This window comes from Mustela putorius, unplaced genomic scaffold (genome assembly GCF_011764305.1).
Source record: "Mustela putorius furo isolate JIRA1106 unplaced genomic scaffold, ASM1176430v1.1 tig00000129_pilon_pilon_pilon, whole genome shotgun sequence".
Classification (NCBI taxonomy): domain Eukaryota; kingdom Metazoa; phylum Chordata; class Mammalia; order Carnivora; family Mustelidae; genus Mustela; species Mustela putorius.
Genome location: NW_025421290.1, coordinates 50,588,249 through 50,607,957, shown reverse-complemented (window position 1 = coordinate 50,607,957; position 19,709 = coordinate 50,588,249). Strand labels below are relative to the sequence as shown.

At 46.4% G+C, this 19,709-nt stretch overlaps 1 protein-coding gene across 1 annotated transcript in view; it reads right to left on the bottom strand.

The window, feature by feature from the left end:
• Positions 1-59: 59 nt before the first annotated feature.
• RCOR1 (REST corepressor 1) overlaps positions 60-19,709 on the bottom strand; it is a 121,596-nt gene continuing 101,946 nt past the window's right edge. The window contains exons 7-12 of the mRNA XM_045073987.1: positions 18,439-18,517; positions 15,371-15,565; positions 9,258-9,335; positions 8,966-9,023; positions 8,023-8,252; positions 60-4,253 (exon numbers count right to left, since the gene is read on the bottom strand). Of these exons, the coding sequence (XP_044929922.1) occupies positions 4,212-4,253; positions 8,023-8,252; positions 8,966-9,023; positions 9,258-9,335; positions 15,371-15,565; positions 18,439-18,517 (682 nt within the window). The 3' untranslated portion in view covers positions 60-4,211. The remainder of the gene's footprint in view (positions 4,254-8,022; positions 8,253-8,965; positions 9,024-9,257; positions 9,336-15,370; positions 15,566-18,438; positions 18,518-19,709) is intronic.

The window sequence follows — 19,709 nt, the reverse complement described above, 5'->3', positions numbered from 1 at the left end:
AAAACCCCACCACGCACTGGCACGGGCCACTGCTTTGAAGCAAAAGGGAGGGTGCGGAAAACGTTTTGCGTCATATTTTATTACGTCAATGGCTTGAAAATTTTTTATTTAACTTCAGCAAGTATTAGAAATAGAAAAATGAATTCTGCAGTATTTCACAAATAAATTTTTCGATCTCCACTAACAAATGTTATCATTCAATGGCTAAGCAATTATAATGCTATGAACATTCACCACGAGTGTGCTGATATAGAAAACAGGCAGAAAGAGACATTAAAATAGTACTTACAACAGCATTATTACAACATATTTTCTTTAAAATTCCAACGTGGATTTTATCACTTCAAAAGATATACAGCATTTCCATTATATTTGCAAACTTAACCTTATACATCTTTTAAAATCTTGAAAAATTTTTAAGCAATCTAAAAAGCACTTAGCAAAGTTGATAGGTCTACGTAATGGAATACTATCCACTCCAGTATAAATTTTAGTTTTCGGGGGAGGTGACTGTAAACACTCATGATCACACGACATGCATAGACTCTACTGACCTTCCTTCTGAGTCGGAACATTGCTGCAGTTGTGCTTCTGGGCAAGGAGGGGAGCCGCCAGGGCCCGGGGAGGGGCCGGGGGGGCCGGGAGGGGCCGGGAGGGCTGGTCGGTGAGCATTGCACAAGATCACTAGGTTCAGATGAGCTAACTACCTTGAGTCAACGTGAAGCCAAGTTTCACTTGATACTGAGCCTGGATCCTGGGTCACTGGGCTTAGACACAGGCCGGACGAGAGAGGAAGCGAGGCTCTCGTTGGCGCTGGCTCCGTCTTTCCTTGGCTCCGTTAAGCAGGGATCCAGTTAGTGTAATGCACTGTTTGGCTTATTTTTGGTGCGCAATTTTACCAATAGTACATCTGATATTCAGAAAGACAAAAATAGGGCATAGCTGAGATTTAAAGTGACAATGAGCACACTTAAAGTGGTGTGTGGTATCTGCGGGAACTTTTACACACAGAAAACAACTGCTTAATTAGTCCACCACCGTAAGCTTGGAAAACTCAACAATTTTTTCATTTTCATTTTTTGATTAGAGGTTGGTGGCCATCAAAGGGTCTTTATAGGTTGAAAATGATCAAAAACCACTCTGAGGAACTCGTGTCCTGGTGGGCACGAACACACCAAGAGAACGCAGCAGGTGTGTTACACTAACTGCGGGTGCCTGCAGACAGCGGCGCCGGACTGTGCGCCCCAGCAAGATCAGCACAACTGAGGCACGGCCATCCCGGTTAAAAGAGCTATGTTACAGGATCGATTGCTGTTTCAGACCAGTCAACACAATATTCAAGTAACAAGGTGTTTAAATGGATAAGTGAAAACAATTTTTACCTAACACTTTACACACCTACATAAAATTAAATAAAAAAAAACTTTTAATGCATATGCAATACAATTTATATCTTTTAGGATTTCTAAACTAAAAGTTAAACTATCATTTGCTTCAATGGTACTATATTTTGCACAATAACTTATACTTAGGAGAAATTTTCCACAAAAATATATATATAATTATGACATTCACATTGATCAATTTTTAAGAAGACAAAGCTTAAGTGAACATTGCATCCGAAGCAGTTGTCACTGTGGACCCTTCCACATCCAAATACGACCTGCTGATGCACCGAAATCTTGATATGTTAAAAAAGGGGCTTCACATAAATAAGATCCATCACTCAGCTTTTCAAGCAAAGTGATTTCTTGCATTTACAACATCATTGCAAGGACAGTGTAATGGAACAGTTTAAAACACAGTGCTACGTTCTGCTTGAGACGACAAGGAAGGAGTCAGGCAAAGAGAACCATCTCTCTTCCTTCTGGCAAATGAAAACAGCGATGCCCACTTCCCGTGGACAGAAAGCCAGAAGCCGGCTGCTGGCGGCGGCCAAGCGCACTGGTGCGGGGGCTCCTTGGCGCCGGGCTAGCCCGTGAGCGGATGGTGCGGGAGGCAGTGCTGGTGCGCTGCCCGCCCCACTCGCTAAGAACATGGGCCTTTCACGCATTGCCAGAAGGAAAGTAGCCCAGGCACGCGGAGAGAACAGATCTACAGGCAGAACGAGACCCACAGCAGCAAACTACCTGCTGCTTCCATAAAGAGGAAGGAGGCCTTGAGAAGAAGCGGAGAGAACCAAGAGCCTCGCTTCTTGCCTAGTGTCCCCTTTAAGCGATGTGCAAAACTCTCACCACCTCCTCTCCATGGTTCACCTGCCCTTTTCCAATGACACGACAGGCTTAGGATACGAGCCCAGACAAACCCTACCGCACGACTAGTGTTATGATGCTCCCCCGTCCAGGTGGGGGCAGCGAGCTGTGGCCGCCCTCTGCCTCCTCGGATGCTGTTCTTCACACGCTCCGACCTGACCCCCAAACACCCCGTGAGGGCACGAGATGACGAAAGTCAGGAAAGTCCCATCCTACTCCCCTTGTGAATGACCTTTCTCCAGAGAGCTAAAAACAGACAATTCCAAACAGTCTAGGTTTCTAGCTGACCCTCTTCCTAAAGAGACAATCAGCGGACTTTAAAAAGCAGGGGGTGGGGGGCGGAGCAAGGTGCTTGGGAGTCAAAACACATCAAATTTTGATTGCATATTTTAAATTCTTAAGAATTCTGTTTGTGCCTTAAAGCATCTGCTTTTTTTTTTTTTTTCTTTTTGGTATTGAAAGCAGGAAAAATATTTAAATGATGCAAAAACAACAGCAACAAAAGCTCCTTCAACATATTTAGTGCAGGCTGGACTGACCGTGGGCGGGACAAAGGTTACATGAGAATACGGCCTGACAGTCTGTCCCTCAGCCCCACAGTGGGTCCACAGTCTGGTACGAGAATAAGTGATTCTGGAAATCTCAGAACATTTATTAGAAACATTTACTTGTTCCCAGTCCAACCCAGAGGCATTACAGACCACTTTTAACATTGTTTCTTTTCGTCTTGCTCTTACTAGAGCCAATAAACTGGTCACTTCTCTGTCCTGTCCTGTCCTATTCAGAGAGAAAGGACGGTGTTTTTGTCACCACACCGGTATCTGAAGGACAAAGAAAGCTCTATGGACGGTGTGCAGACGGCCAGGCACACCGACAGAGCGGGCAACGAACGACGTGTAGCTTCTCTGAAACCTTCCCCAGCCATTCTAATACCCTTTAGTGAGCTAACCTGACATTTAAAATCTGCACTGTCAGAACCTGCAGCAGTTTCTCCTCTGTCTCCTAATCTCGGTGATGTTATCTTTGGCAAGCAATAAACTTTAAAGAAGAAATAAGACACTAAAACAGAAAAAGGGCTGATAACATGGTTGCCAAAAGGAGAAGGCACCAATTCCAATGCACAAGCACCAGGTACGGTGGTGTGGGCTGTGGACCGCAGCTCTTGGAGCTGGACGGTGGGGTGGGGGGATCCAGAAAAGACAGGGTGGCTCCTGTCCTGCGATCACAATGCTGAAAGCTGAAGGCAGAAAGTGTTGAGGTCCACGTTCTCTTTAAGCTAGTGTCCAAGGACAGCTGCTGCGAATGAGCTTTTCTACCACTTAGGAAGGGAGAGGGGTGAGATTCAAGCCAGCAAAATTTACAAACCATAATTACACCCAACGTCTGGGGGAAAGGTGAGCTGACTGAGGGTGTTTGGCACAACGGAGGTTCTAACGCAGTCTGCCAGGATGCTGTGATTTCCAAAGAAGCATGGTATCACTTAGGTGGTTGCCTCAGAAAACAAGAGAAACTTTCTAAAAGGCCAACAGGGTCACAGTCACTCTGAAAATTACATTATGCACAAAGTAGAAGTGGCAGGCCATGCAGGAACAGAGTCGTGCCTTCCAAGTAGACTACCTGCTTGAAGCTGCTGCTGACTGGGCAGAGCTGCCATCGGTGGGGCTCAGCTTCGCCTGGGGAGGGGGCCCCAGAGTCACAGGAGGCGTGCAGGCCACGAGACTCCCCAGCACTTAGGCAGAGTGTGAGAGATGCAAGGGGCTCTCCGGGAAGTGGCGCCAACATGGCGGAGCGAGCACAGGATTAAGGCAGATGGAGCACAGGACTGAAGTGTACGCCTTTTTTGGTAATAGCTGCTTGTCCACAGAGATGTGATGCCGATGGCTAGGTGATGTCTTGGAATACCTGATATCCTGGGTAGCGCAGTCGTCCATACCAAGTGCTCAAAGCTACCAGAGTTTCTCATGAAGCAGATGCGTATCTGACGTCAAGAACAGAAGCAGCCTGAGGAGAGAAGGGGAGAAGAGAGAATCAGAGAGCAGGTCCACACCACGGACCGCTACCTCCGGCGTGCTGAGCCAGGACGAGAGGCTGCGGGCTGCCCGCCTACCCTGCACACACGTGTGTCCCGAAAGGCAGGGCCTGGGCATGGCAGGCAGGGTACCAGGGCAGCCTGCACGGCCACATGTCTCAGGCTCAAATCCTGGCTCTGCCCCTTTCTAGATGTGGATCCTTGGACGAGTTATTTCTTCTCCAGTTTCTGTTGCTTCATTTGCCAAACAAACACAATCCTGACGTCTACTTCACAGGAGCAGATAAAATCGCTGGAGAGGGCATGTCAGCGCAGCGCACGGCCAAGGCAGCTCTCAGGCCTGTCGGCACTGGCTGGAGGGAGGCCTAACCCACTCAGCCAACAGCCCCCGGCCTGTGCTGGGACATGGGGGCACACACAAGAGCTAAGATCACAGGATCGTCTTAAAAAGGCTCAAAAGCATTTCTTTTCTTTTCTTTTTTAAGATTTTATTTATTTATTTGACAGACAGAGATCACAAGTAGGCAGAGAGGCAGGCAGAGAGAGGGGGAAGCAGGCTCCCCGCTGGGCAGAGAGCCCAATGCAGGGCTCTATCCCAAGACCCTGGGATCATGACCTGAGCCGAAGGCAGAGGCTTAACCCACTGAGCCACCCAGGCGCCCCTCAAAAGCATTTCTTAACTAAAACGGACTCCCAGACCCAAACCAGAAGGTTACAAGTTGTCCCCATGCTCATTGCTACCCTCATGATGTCTCCCTTATTCCTAGGGAAACCATTGGGCTATGAACCCCGAATCTGAAAATAGCATTTTCTTCGGTCAACATCACAATTTATGAGAACAGCTGTTACGGCAGCAGATTTCTCCTCATGAGGAACATACGCACGTCATTCTGCAACTTGAAGGGAGACCAGCTCCAAGCCAGGCCTGCCCAGCAGCCCCTCACCCACTCTGGCCACATCACACACCCTGCTCTGGACTGCGTCTCGGTCCACTTCAGAGAATTCTAACCCTCAAAAGCTCAGAACCCATAGGCTGCCTTCCCTTCTCAGCCCTGAAGGAAAAAAGCCCACAGCTAACAGGCCATTATGTTACTGGAACTTCTGGCAATTCTGATGTCCTCCTCCCTGTCTGTGCTACATTTAACACATAAAATCTGCGGGGGGAAGGGGTGGGCAGGACAGCAGCAGACCTCTTTCTCAGTTGCTAGATTCCACAGGCTACATCAGAATGAGAAATTACAGGGGCACCCAGTTCTGGGCACTGACTAGACAGTGCATTAACTAGCATTCTAATGAGCCCCCTCAGGCCCCTCACAGACTCAGAGAAGTAGCTGGTCCTTACAGACTGATTTCCTTTCGCGAACTGCCATACGGAGACGAGAAGAGCAGGGCGGTGAGGCGGGAAGCCCGGTACAAGGAGCACAGGAAGGAAGGGGTGGCAGCACCGGGCTGGCTCGGCGGGTGAAGCGTCTGCCATGGGCCCAGGTCACGGTCCTGGGGTCCTGGGATCCAGTCCCGCACTGGGCTCTCTGCTCAGCGGGGAGCCCACTCCCTCCCCCACTGTGATCACTCTCGCTCTCTCTCGAATAAATGTTTTTTAGAAAGGAAGGAAGGGACCAAATAGAAGGAACCGACGTGTGTGACGGCGGGGATCTCAATGACCGAAGCGGCGAAGATGTTTACAGACAACATGAAGATCATGCGTAAAGGAGAAGTGCTGGTTTTGAAGAGAAGGTTGGGCAAACAGATCCGTGGAAAAGCAACCACTAGAGAGAAATGAAGACATGCCACTCGGTGGGAAATGTGGCCACGGGTGACCCAATGCTCCCAGAGTCTGGGAAGAGAATTATGCAGGTATTTATTTTTTTTTTTAAGATTTTATTTATTTGTTTGACAGAGAGAGATCACAAGTAGGCAGAGAGGCAGGCAGAGAGAGAGGAGGAAGCAGGCTCCCCACTGAGCAGAGAGCCCGATGCGGGGCTGGATCCCAGGACCCTGAGACCATGACCTGAGCCGAAGGCAGCGGCTTAACCCACTGAGCCACCCAGGCGCCCAATTATGCGGGTATTCTGATGTGCAATCAACATGGTGAGTGGACCATGAAGAATGGCCCTTCTGGACCACAAAGAAAGAAATGTTAACTGTCAGCGAGTGAACCCGGCTTAAGAGAAGGGAGGAAAGTACACGGGAAAGAACTCACAGCCTGCCCCATTGGTGACAGCCCTTGGTCCCAAATTTACGACCACATTTTTTAGGCTAACCCTGCCAACACCCACTCTGATTGAATTTTAAGAAGGAAGAGAGCCAAAGCTTCCTATTATTTCTGCTTCCTGGGACTAAAGCTGAAAAACACATGGAGGCTGTCATTCTCGCAAATTCTAATGATCCTTCCCTGGTAATTCTCATCTTTCAGTGCTTCTTGAGTCCAGGACGTGAGGAAGTTAATTTGCTGCTAAAGTGGCAACCAGCACTGGGACAATAATTACTGCTAAAAGCTGCAAACCCCTTCTCCCTGCTCACATGCTGCTCCGTCCCAGGGTCTCGGGCTGAGACCCTGTCACACTATTATCAACAATAATTCTGTACACTTACTACAAAGGTTTTCTGGTAGGAAGCTTTAAAGAGTCTAACAGAGTGCGGATGTTTTGATGCCCTTTGGACAGACCTACGTGCCTGTGGCCGCTCGCGTCAGTGCAGAGGCACGGGGAGCACCATCTACGGTGTGCTGGCTGGGGGATGTCCCTGGTGAGGCACTCTGTGTGTTTAGGTCGGGGTAGGGGGGACTCTGGCTGCTTTTATAACCAGCCTCTTAGAGTAAAGGGGGAACACACACAATACAGAATGTATCATTTCAAATAATTCCTGCATGGTCTGAGAGAGGCTTTGATGAGAAAGTGACTTTTCCTGTAAAGCTCAATTAACCCCTCATCTGTGTCAGTAAACAAACTGAAGGGTCAAGTGGCTGGCAGCAAACTCTCCCCTCTGCCCAGCCCCAGTTTGCTCCTCTGTGGGAGCGGGGGTAAATACATGCAGCAGGGCTCGCCAGATACGCTGGAGAAATGACCAGCACCCACTTCCCAGGATGCGGGGTGACAGCAGAGGGGGCTGCGCAGCCTCAGTAATCCGGCGGCCCAAGCTGGGCAGAGTCGGCAGATGACATCTGTGCAGCTATCCAGGAAGACTGCCAGAATGTCAGCCACCGGCCCGGAAGGTCCAGCCAACCACACAACCTGGAATTGTCCCCGTCAGCATGTAAACCCACTGGCTCCAAACATCCAACTAAGGCTGGGTGGTCTGGGACAACGGACAGACCTCAGAGCTCCTGGCTGGCTAGCGGGGCCAAGTCACCAGCCGTGCCGAGTCACCAGCAAGTTCATGAACCTTCCACTGGGAGGACAACCCATTTCACAGGACTGAGCTTGACTAACACTGCTCAAGCCACTTCCAATTTACTGCTTTATGACTGAGTTCTTATGCGATCTAAGAGATGTTGGTAATGTGGAATGTTCTGTGGCTGGAGGAGCCAGGATGGAAGGAAGAATTTGTACAGGATTAAAATGTGAATAATACACCTAGTGACCAAAAACTGACTGGCACCAATTACTATGGTATTTATAGGTAAAAGTCAAGTCACTGACAGAGCTGAGAGCTAAAAATATTTCCAGAGCTGAGAAAGGCCATCAAAGAAGAAACCGCATCTCGAGCATGAAGCTGGCAGCGATTCTACTGTTTCAGATTTACCTCGTCTTCCTCTTCAGGCATCTTGATAGAATGATCCGGGGACTTGATAGGTTTCTGGCTACTGGGCCCGTTGGTCTCTTCTTTACCATGCTCTGCCTCCCATTCTTGTAAAACTTCATCTATGTTGAAGCGGCGTCGATAATTTACAAAAAAGTTTTTCACTTGTACCACTGATTTGTTCCCAATCACATCTGAGATTGCCTGAAAATCCCGGCCGTACTTCCTGATGGCTAAGGATGTAAGAGAGCATTGCTTTTCAATATAGGGGAAAAACAACTGAAAAACCCACACAACTGAGACTTACCCCTTCCTTTATCTAGATAAGAAAACACAGGGGCTTCTAATAGTAGACACTATCTTTTTTTATTATTATTAACATATAATGTATTATTTGCTCCGGGGGTACAGGTCTGTGAATCATCAGTCCTACACATTCCACAGTGCTCACCATAGCACATGCCCTCCCCAGCATCTATCACCCCGCCACCCCTCCCACCCCAGCAACCCTCAGTTTGTTTCCTGAGATTAAGAGTCTCTTATGGTTTGTCGCCCCCCAAGATCCCACCGGCAGGCACTATCTTAATGTATTACACCGGTGAGGAAAAAGCAGCAATGATCCATTCCGTAGATGACTGATCCAAGAAGTCCAGCAGGACCCTGTCATCCAGAAACTGGCACCTTCTCCCACCTCTCCCAAGATACCTGAAGTCAGCCAGCCCCCGTCCTGTGGCTACGGGCACTCTGCATTCTTCTTTTCAGGCTCCCCAGGACTAGAACACCTCCAATGGTAGAATTCTGACAATCTGCTGCTTTGGGGTTTTGTACTTTCTGACCGTTCAGAACCCAACATCCTACTCCACAAGTGGTGGACGGGAGTGGGGTGAGGAATGACTTTTCCTAAAGGCGGCCACAGCCCCAAGCCCACAAGAAGGACTCCCCCTACCTTGTACGGCGAGGAGCTGCTCTTCCGTGGTCCACCGAGCATTGCACTTCTGCACGGCCTGCACATTCAAAGGAGTCATGTGAGCAAAATGCATTTATAGGTGCGTCCGTCCTTACGAGAACTAATGAATCTTATTTTTTCTCCTATGAGAATTTCAACATCAACTAAGTTCTCAAAATTGTGTCTGTACCTTTCTATGGGAGGTATACTGGAGATGTATTACATAGGCATTCAATCCTTCAGCCCAGAACACTTGGTTATGAATTCTAAGAGGATGTCAACAGAACCCTACCTCTGGAAGCCGATATGGTTCTATTCCACCGTCAAGTTTTTCTTTGAGAGCGCTGTTTGTCTGTTTAATATTCTGAATCTAAGAGAAAGAAGAAAATATTTTAATTTTATTATTTTTTTTTAAAGATTTTGTTTATTTAATTTATTTGACAGACAGAGATCACAAGTAGGCAGAGAGGCAGGCAGAGAGAGAGGAGGAAGCAAGCTCTCTGCCAAGCAGAGAGCCCGATGTGGGGCTCTATCCCAGGACTCCGGGATCATGACCTGAGCCGAAGGCAGAGGCTTTAACCCACTGAGCCACCCAGGCGCCCCGAAGATATTTTAATTTTAAAAATGAAAAACTTTTATCAAGATATGAAATGAAAACGGAACTAAAAAAAAGTAAAAGAAAAAAAACCAAGATCAAAGAAGTACTTAATTTGTATGGTAGCCAAGGGTCCCTACAGTGTCCCTTCAGAGCATTTAACTAGATGCTTTGACTTGCTCAGAGCAGCAGACAAGGGAAAAGGGGGGCTCCTGCGTGCACAGTGTTAACCCATCATTTCCCAACAGTTCATCCCCTGAGTAGCGTTTCTGGCGTCTGATACAAAAGTCAGGCAATGCCTGGGCTTCCTGCCACACAGAACTGAGCTCAAGTAGCAGAGCCCGCAGAGTCAAGGCCCAAGAGAAGAGCAGGACTGCAAGGGCAGCCTCGCAGAGCCCTGAGCACTGTCTGTCCAGGCACACACACCACACCACACAAGGCAAAAGCCCACGCTGTAGCCTTCTTCAATGAGAAGAAAAAAGAAAGCAATCTGTCAGTTTCCCACAAGCCTACTTGTGATCAACGGCAGTGCTCACTTTCTCACAAACCATCTTTTCCACATTATTGTTTGGATGCGATGCACCTATCTTTCACGGCCCCTCCCTCATCAAAGGAAAGACACAAATAACACCAACCACGGAATCAATCCTGACTTCCACATGGGACTCCTGAATGAGCCGGGTCCTGGGAATGGGCCCTTCCCGCTCAGCCCTATGTGCAGAGGCATTTCTGGGCTGAGCACCAGGAGGACTCTGACCCTAGAGTTTTTCCTTTCTGAATGATCCCAGTGGCAAAAAAAAGCAAGCAAGGAGAAAAACAAATTCATTTTCCCAAATAAAACCTCAGAGACACGAGCAGACAGTGTCCTCAAAAGCAGAAACCTTAAGACAAAAGCAGGACTTTGAGAGGTAGTCCAGAGGATGGGAGTCTAGAGGAGACGGTTGTGCAGGATATGGTCTCAGGGACACTTTAATAATTCTCTTCTCTACAGAGCTTTTTATACTTAGACGAAAATTTCATTTTCAAGTACTTATGCTTTACAGAATTCTAGTTTAGCACTTCCTTTCCTATATTTTACTTCTTCTAAAAGGTTTAAAAGGGAGTGGAGGGGCACCTGGGTGGCTCAGAGGGTTAAGCCTCTGCCTTCAGATCATGATCTCAGGGTCCTGGGATGGAGCCCCGCATCAGGCTCTCTGCTCAGCGGGGAGCCTGCTTCCTCCTCTCTCTCTCTCTGCCTGCCTCTCTGCCTACTTGTGATCTCTGTCAAATAAATAAATTAATTAATTAAAAAGGGGGGGGGAGTGGAGATATACAGGGGGCTAGTGACCCAGCAAGTAATATCAGCACGGTCAGGGACTAGAAAGTGAGCCTGTCTGCCGCTCACAAGGGCCTCCAAGCCTACCAGAAACAGCCCACGCCAAACCTTTTTGTATTAATGTCAAATCAGAACATAGAAACAACTGAAAAGGAAAATACAGGAAATATAAACACTAAAACCAAAACTGAGGACCCTGGTTTACTGCAATTTGCTTTAGTTCACTTTTAAAAAGGTATAAGTCAAATAAAATAAACTAGGACCAGAAACTGACCCCCAGCGGGCTGCTGGGACAGACACACGGAGCTCTCAGGGCGGCATCACCTCAGAGAAAGCTCACGGGAGCCCTCAGCCCCATGCCACCGCTAAGCGCCTGAAATGCAGCTTATGCAACTAAGGAATCGAATTTTTCAAGTCTTCTGCTTTAACCCAAACCTGAATTTAAATGACCACGTGTGTCTACTGGCTACCTGCTCAGACAGCAGGATCTCAGACTCCGGGTCAGAGCTCTCAGGCACCATCTACCCCAAAAGTGTTGCAAGACATTCAAGATTATGTTCACTGAACTCTCCTTGGGCTAAACGCCAGACCTAGAATTAGTGAACTTTCAAAAGTCAGCAATCTAGAATACTCCATGCTGCCGAGCAGTCCGGGTAAATACATTCTTCTATTCACTCCAGCGTGTTGTTCACATAGGTATGAACCTTGGGATATACTGCGTTGTGGTTAAGTAACGTACCTTTCCTAAGGAGACCAACCTATTTACCACGTGCATTTTCTCTTCAAAATCAATAAAGCAGCACAGAGATTACGTAAGTGACTACAGGGCAAAACATCCACAAATTCTGAACGAAAAGTTAGCTCTAAATTCTCATTAACCTTCATCTCTCTTTCTAATGTGTTTTCCTTGTTAGAAACACTCAGTGTTTACTACCAGACTAAGAATAGGGTTTAGCTGCCGATATCATACCAACAGGAAAGAAAGCCAGAGTGGCAACAAGCTGCGTAAGAAATGGGACATGAAAGTCAGCAGCATTTAAAGAAGAGACAAAAAAGCAGTGGACTTGGCCTGGCACCTTACCTAGACCGCCCTGCTGAATGCGACTGGTCTACTTAATTGTGTCACTGCCTCACTCTCCACTCGGGAAGACCTAATGTGGCAGGCACTGGCCGCTGGCTCATCTAACAGACGCGTGTTTCCCAGCCCCCTTCTCACAGGCACCTTCCGCAGAAGCTGGTGGTCTTCCCCGGAGCTAGGAGGAGCCCTTCTGCAAAGCTCTGGCATGCAGAAAGGACAGGAGTTCCTGGGAAGGTAAAAGCTCTTCCTGCTCAAAGGACAGCCGGGTTGGCTCCGCCCCCGACCCCTCCTCTCTGCCTGAACGCAGACAGGAGGCCTACGAAATGGGCTTCTGGAGCTCCCAGTGTGACAGGACAGCAGGGCGAGAAGCCAGCACACTGAGAGCGGCAGAGGAGAAAATGTGGAAGAATCTCGACAATACTAGTGAACAGGCGGGCTGACGCCAGGAACCACTGGTGCTGGGACTTCTTGCTATTTGATAAACACAAATTCTGAACTGTTGGAGCTGCTCTTGGTTAGTTTTTCCGCCACGTCCACGCGAGCTCTTCGCTGATGCCCACCCCCCCCCCGGAGGCATCCGGAGAACGTCCAGCGTGGGCCGGCCGCCCCGAGGGTGGGCACGCGTGTCTGGCAGCAGCCCCGACAGGCTGTCGGGGCTGGACAAGCCGTCTCCTCTCCGCACACGTGACCCCCTCTATTCTGAGTGAACCCAAAGCAGCTTCCTTCTTCAAAAACTCCCGCTCCTGAACCTGGCCGTGAACCGAAGGCCGTTACAGCTGACTGCAGTGTCAGTCGCGCCTCCACGGAAGAGGGGGGTCTCACTTTCCTTCCTCCGTGTATGACCGCCCAACAGCGTTAGGGACGCACTCGGCAGAGGGGAGACGAGCCCCTGTGCATAGGAAGAGGAAAATGCATGTGGGCGCTCACAGCCCCGTCGGAGAGCTTCCACAGCCGACAGAGCTTAAAACGCTCTCTCCTGCAGCAGCCCTCAGATAGCCTGGAAGATCAGGCAGGAAGGATTAATCTCCTCATTTGAAAAGAGGCCCAGAAAGATTAAGTGATTCTCCTAAGATCAGGGTGCAGCTGTGCCAGCAGCCACGGCTGGAAGCCAATCCTCTGACTGCACAGGGAACACTGGGTCCTGCTCTGTGCTGCCATCGGACACGAGAGGACAGACACGAGAGGATGGACACGAGAGGACAGACCCGGCCCACAGACCCCTCCTCGCCCCTGTGACATGATGGCGGGCCTCCTATTTAACTTTCCACGGAACTATGAAGATCAACGAGTCAAAAGCAGCAAAAAATAAAAGTAAACCATCAGTCCACCACAATTTGCCTGAATTCCAAAGAGAAGGATGGGGGAGGGGTAGAGCACTAGTGAAAGGACAGCATGAGGCTACTCAGTTCAATCTGTTTAAATGGACCGTGGAAAATCAGATTCAAATGATGAGCCGTTCCTCATGAGACACAAATAATTAGGAGTATCATAACATAGCGAACATCTAGGGTAACTCTGACAAAGCCCTGGACACAGAAATGGCCCAACACCAAGAACTTCCAGATCTGCGCTGGTGGGAGCAGGTTATGTTCGTGAGTCCAGGCTAGTTCTCCAGTTTAATACTAAGTCTCTATTTTGATCTATACCTTCGATACAATCCCAATAAAAATTTTAGAAGAATTGCTCTTCTGGAAACTGAGAAGGTGAATCTAAATTTTATATGGAAACACAAAGGGCCAGGATAGACAATCTTGGAGAACTTATGATCTAGACCCGATGTTCAGCTTTGTAATGGAGGTATTATTAAGGCAAGACAGGATCGGTGAAGAATGGACACACAGACCAGAGTTAGTAACAGAAAACCCTAAAGCAGATCATGCATATATGGACATGGGATCTAAAACAAAGGTCTTAATGCACTGAGGTAAGACAAGGATAGTTTTCAATCACTGTTCCCTCATGTCTGTCAACCCTCCATGTAACAGCACACACAGAACAGTATCTCCGGACAGACTGAAGACCACAATGTGAAGGGCAGAACAACACCCTGAAGATAGCATGGGGGAGTATCTTGATGACCTTAGAAAAGATTCTGAACAAAACGTAAGAGCACTAACCATAAAAGGTAAGAATGAGAAATTGGACTACATTATAATTAAAAATTTCATCAAAAGATAAACCATTAACAGTGAAAAGGCAAGCAAGCTTCAGAATGGGAAGGAGGAAGTCATTCTGCCCCCACACCCAGGGCCAGGGGAGGGGGGTAATTAGGCAAGGCCTGGGGACATTTTCTGTTGGCACAACTGATGGGGGCAAGGTGCTGCTGGCATCTAGTGGGTAAAGGCCAGAGATGCTGCTGAACATCCTACAAGGCACAGGACAGCTCCTCAGGACAAGTTATTATCCAGCCCCAAATGTCAATAGTGCTGCATTTAATAAGCCCTAGTGCAGTGGAAGCAAACTCACAGACACGGACATGAGCACCCAGGAAAACTGTTCGGCACTGTTTTTGAAAATGCTGGACAGGGGCTGACTCTTGGTTTCAGCTCAGGTCATGATCTCAGAGCGGTGAGATCGAGCCCTGTGTCAGGCTCTGCACTGGGAGCCTGCTTGAGATTCTCTTTCCTGCTCCCTCTGCACAACCCCCTGCCTTCGAAAGAAGGGAAGGAGAGAGGGGGGCAGGAGGGGAGGGGGAAAATGAAGTAAAATAAAATGTTGGTCATATTCATACTCTATAACTCAGCAATTCTACTTAGGTATGTATCCAACAAAGATGCATACAATACACACCAAGAGTCATATAAAACCACATCAGTACAATCTGTTAATGGCCTAAAGTATCGGCCAGTAGTACAAAGGGTAAGTCATGGGGTATTTACACAGTAATGAGAGAGAACGTCTATGGCTCTGGGCCACCTGGATGGACCTCACGTGCCGAATGAACACAGGAAATAAAAGAAACCACACATATGATTCTGTTTATATAAAATCCCAAAACGGATAAAGATAATGTGTGGTTTAAAAAGTCCGACCAGCAGTCAGCTACTGAAAGAAGGTGGGTAGCCAGTGAGGGCATTAGTGAGGTGCTGGAGGACACGCCGAGTCCCCGAAGGGCAGGGATTACAGGGGAAATGAACGGGGCTCAGGAGGCAGCGCTCTTCTCTCGATCAAGAGGGTGGCTGTGCTCACACTGTGAAAATCACACACACACACACACACACACACACACACATAAAAATCTTCAATTTCAAAGTTAATTTAAGAAACATCAACAGATCAGTACCTAAGATCTTCTGTCCAATTCCCAAGAAACAAAATGCCCTTTAGAGATGTGTGAAGAGCACAGCTACGTGCATGAAACACACAAAGGCCTCTGGAGCACCGTTAGCCCTCGTGCCAGCACCAGCCCCGCGGTACCTGCCGCTTGATTGAGACCAATTCCATGTCTAGCTGCCTGAGCACCGTGGTGGCGGCCGTGGCGTTGGCAGAAACAGCCTCCACGTCTTCTTGAGACAGAAACATTCCTTTGGGAGGTTTCCTTTTTGCTCTATTTTTAGCTTGTGTACTATGTTTTTCTTTCTTGATCTGAGGAACTGTCTCCGTAGGGGGCACCTGCATGATACACATATTTGATAAATGAGACTCTGAAACATTAAAATGGCAAAGGGACAGTAATAAGCATATTTTCTTAACATGGCTCTAAACAATCAGAGACAAATGCCATGCCATAGCCCAAGTACCACCTAGAAACCCTAACAGGCAGTTAACAGAAACACTGGCTAACACATCAAGCAGAAGCCCCTGCCTCCTGTATACACAACCTTCCTCTATCACTCTAAGCCTCCGGCAATAAGCACGCTCAGTTCCCTGTAGTAGCACAGGAAGAGAACAGATCTGCATTCTCATCTGCGTGCTGTGTATATATGAAGGGGGAGCTATTTTATCCTAACAGTTCTTAGCAAGAGATAGATTTGGGAACACAGAAAAAAAAGAGAAAAAAAAGATTTAGCACATATATAAAAACCCATTTAAATTCTTTAAATCTATACAGAAGTTTATTAAAATATAAATTTCTATACAAAACTATATGACCTTTTATGTACCTTTTTTTAGATGACACTTAACTTTCAGGGCAACTGTGTAATTTGCCTCAAAAATATATGCTGTCGTTTCACAATGTACAACTGCTGCTAATTTTTTTAAGTGCTTTCTCTAAAACTGAAATCTTTGGAAATGAAATGTAATAAAATCTTGGCAAAGAAAGGATACTGCCTTCCTGATAATAATTTTAAGAAGAAATTTCTGTAATTGTTCATAATTTTATCTTGTTAGCATATTAACATTTGTTGATGAAGTGGAGAATACACAAGGTTTTTTTGCTTCATATCTGAAACACTGAGACAAGCAGACTCTGTAAATTATGCTGGTGCCAGTGAGGTCTTGAACAAGTGGTCATAAGCACTACATAAAAACATTAGTAGGCAATAACCTACTATAACCTACAGTAGGCAATAGCCCATGTCTGGAATAGCTATGCTGTTCAATAAAGATCACTGATGGACCGTGTACCTGTTTTGACAACATTTTAGTGCATACAGAATGTAAGAAATAAGTCATTTTCTCTTTTAATCAGAAATTATGCTATATAAATAAGAATTACAGAAATTAATGTAAAATCAAGACCTTCCTCTTTCATTTAAAAATGTCCCACTGAAGAGCCTAATACAGAACAATGCATCAAAACAAAGCTTCCTAAAAACTAAAAACTGCAGATACAATCTGACTTCCTGAACGATCTAATTTAGCCAACTGTTAAAATGGTCTTATTATTTAGGCATTCATGTAAATCCCTGGCTTGAGTGCTGACAATAAAGAATTAGCCCATTTTCAGTTTGGCAGTATGTAGCAGCACACCAAAAGAAGCCTTAAAAATGTAACTAGAAGACACCAACCCAACAATTCAACTTCCAGAAATTTGTTCCAATGGAAAAAAATTCAGTGTACTAATATTTAATCGTAAGATCACTTCAGCATTGTTTATAATAGCAAAAAGCGGGGGGCGGGGGGACTTGATAAAAACCCTTAAGATTACTTGGCTGAATTATGTATGATAAACTAGCAAACAACTATGTATACAAATATATTTGATACGAAAACATGTTCAAGAAAGTAAATGTACGAGGTTATTAAAAATTATATATTAAAATCCCATTTTGTATTTTTAAAAAATTGAGTACAGATTCAGAATTACAGAAATAGACATATTCAGTTCACAGGAAGTCATCTGGAAGAAGACACCCGAACCTAACGGTGGTCAATAATCATTAAGGGTGTGAATCATCTTCATTTTCCCTTTTTTGTTTAGCTGGATCTCCTACTTTGCCTAGGGAAAACACATTATTACTGGTGTGATTTTTAATTTCAGGTATGTCCAGACCTTTTTCTTTTCCCTAGTATAGACTAAAACAGCTGTTCTCACACTTTAGAATCTTCTGACAGAGAACTCTATGAGGTTTTACTGAAACTACAGATTCAGACTCTGTCGTCAGAAGAACACTTGTATGAATATGAAAGTTACGTCCCACACTGAGATGCAACACTCCAGCCTGAACCAAAGGGCTGATGGGCACCAATGGACAATGAGGCCCTTTACTCCAGGGACTGTATCACGAGCCCCCCAGGGGCCTGCAACAGATAATGCTGTGTTGTTTGGGGTTCCCGATCTGTGCATGGAGCCTTGGGTTTGACGGAGGTCCCCCAGGCATCCCACATACGCTTTATTCCACTGTTATGAATGCGCAAAATAACCTTAGACCACAACCCATTTCAAAAGGTTACTAAGATCATCTAGATACTCCACTGTTCTCAGTGGACAGTTTACAATAAAGAAATGTTATGTTATAAATATACAAAACAAAAGGCATTTACAATTGTAGGAATTCATGGGTCTCTTGAATCCTCTGACATAACGATTTTAAGATGTGAAAGATTAAAAATTCACCATGTGTGAGGCTCACCGCCAACCTCACCACTGCTGATTCTGAGTAACGGGCAAACGTGCACCGAGTCCCCGCTAGCCCCCTGCAGTCCTCTCCAGAACTACCGTGCAGGCCCCTGGGGCTGATCATCAACGAGGAAGGAGGCCCCAAGGGCGGAGAGGAAGAACCAAGCCCTCACAGGCTCCTCACCGATATCACCGCACCGCAGCTGATGGAGGGAAGAAGGCCGTGCGGACGGGTGCCCGGTGGGGGCAAAATCCTTACTCAATAACGCTCTCACTTCCTTTAGGGCTTCCTTTTTATTACTGTTTCTTGGCAAACAAAATTCTAAGGTGTATAAAGCAAAGTTAGTATTGTTTAAAAAGTCTTACCATGATGCCTTGTACATAGCATTTAATATATTAAATAGGTTAAGAGGACTGTTTTACTTATGGAATGAGTAATAAAATTTATTTGCCTAAACAATACTAAGGAAAAAAAAAATACCTCCTTTTTGCTTTCCTTGTTTTGATCAGTCTCAATGTCAGTCGGGTCACTTCCGTTTGTGTCTTCCGGCTCATCCTCACTGGAAGACAAGAACAAGTCACTGAAAGATTATTTGGTGCTAATTCTATTTAATATACAAATAGAAGCAATAAATTGATTTAATGACAGATTTAATACAAAATTAGTGTGTTTTCAGATTGCTGAGATTAAAAAGAATTTTTTTGATTCAAATAAAATAATATCCACCTTCATAGTTCCCTTGGTCTACATAATTAAAAAAAAAAAAAAAACAGCAACTATTAAAATAGGTCTCTAACTTCCGAATCAGGTCTAGAACACTATTGCTTTATATTTGCAAAATGCTTCTTATCAACTCTCCACTGAAAATGTCAAATTTGAGACATTTATGTAATTGCCCCGTAATTAGCTTGTGGTGGCCTGGGACATGATCATGGGCCGTAAATGGGAGGTTACTCAAGAATGGAGTCCTACTGTGCTGGGAACAAACTCCCCGACAAGTAAAACTCCATTTCAAGCCCCAGGAGCAGACAGACGCTCACAACTCAACACAGTGTGAGGGAGGGAGAGGCTTCTTGGCGGCCTGCAGAGGCTGGTATTTCAGATTAGGTTAATTTAAAAAAGCACATTCATTTTGACATGGTACTTCCAACGCTCTTCTTTATAGCCTTCCGTGTATTCGTTTTTAAAAAGCCCTCTGTAGTAGTTAGGACCTTTATTTTAAAAAAATAAGAAAATAAGGCTGACACGAGTCACGCCGCCAGCCTCAGTTTGCCCGCAGTTTCCACCAGCTCAGCAGTAATGGCAGCCAAACCGGCAGCTGCTCCAATGTCAGTGTCCCCACTGTCCCAAGAATCCATCTTGGGTGGCTCTGCTACCCTTCCCCTGACCCACCCTGCCTGAGGAGAGAGTGTCTGAAAGGAGAAAGAGCCCGGGGCTGAGGAAAATTCTTTCCCAGACCCTGCCATTACTGCCAACAGTTTCTCCAGTGCCACTGCCTCGTGGCGTGCCCTAGTTGGTCCGCGTCTGCACAGCAGGTGGGAGCACAGGAGCACAGCCGGTCTCCCTACCCTTGGTGCTGATGACCAGGGAAGGGGGTGAGCAGGTGTCAACCGATGCTCTTTCCATGTCACACAAGGACAACAAATCCCACTTACTTTTTAACTCTGATTTCAGCGGAGCATACCTATCTGTAGTAATTCAATTTATAAAAAGATGTTCCATTTATAAAAAGTAAACAAGACCAAACATAT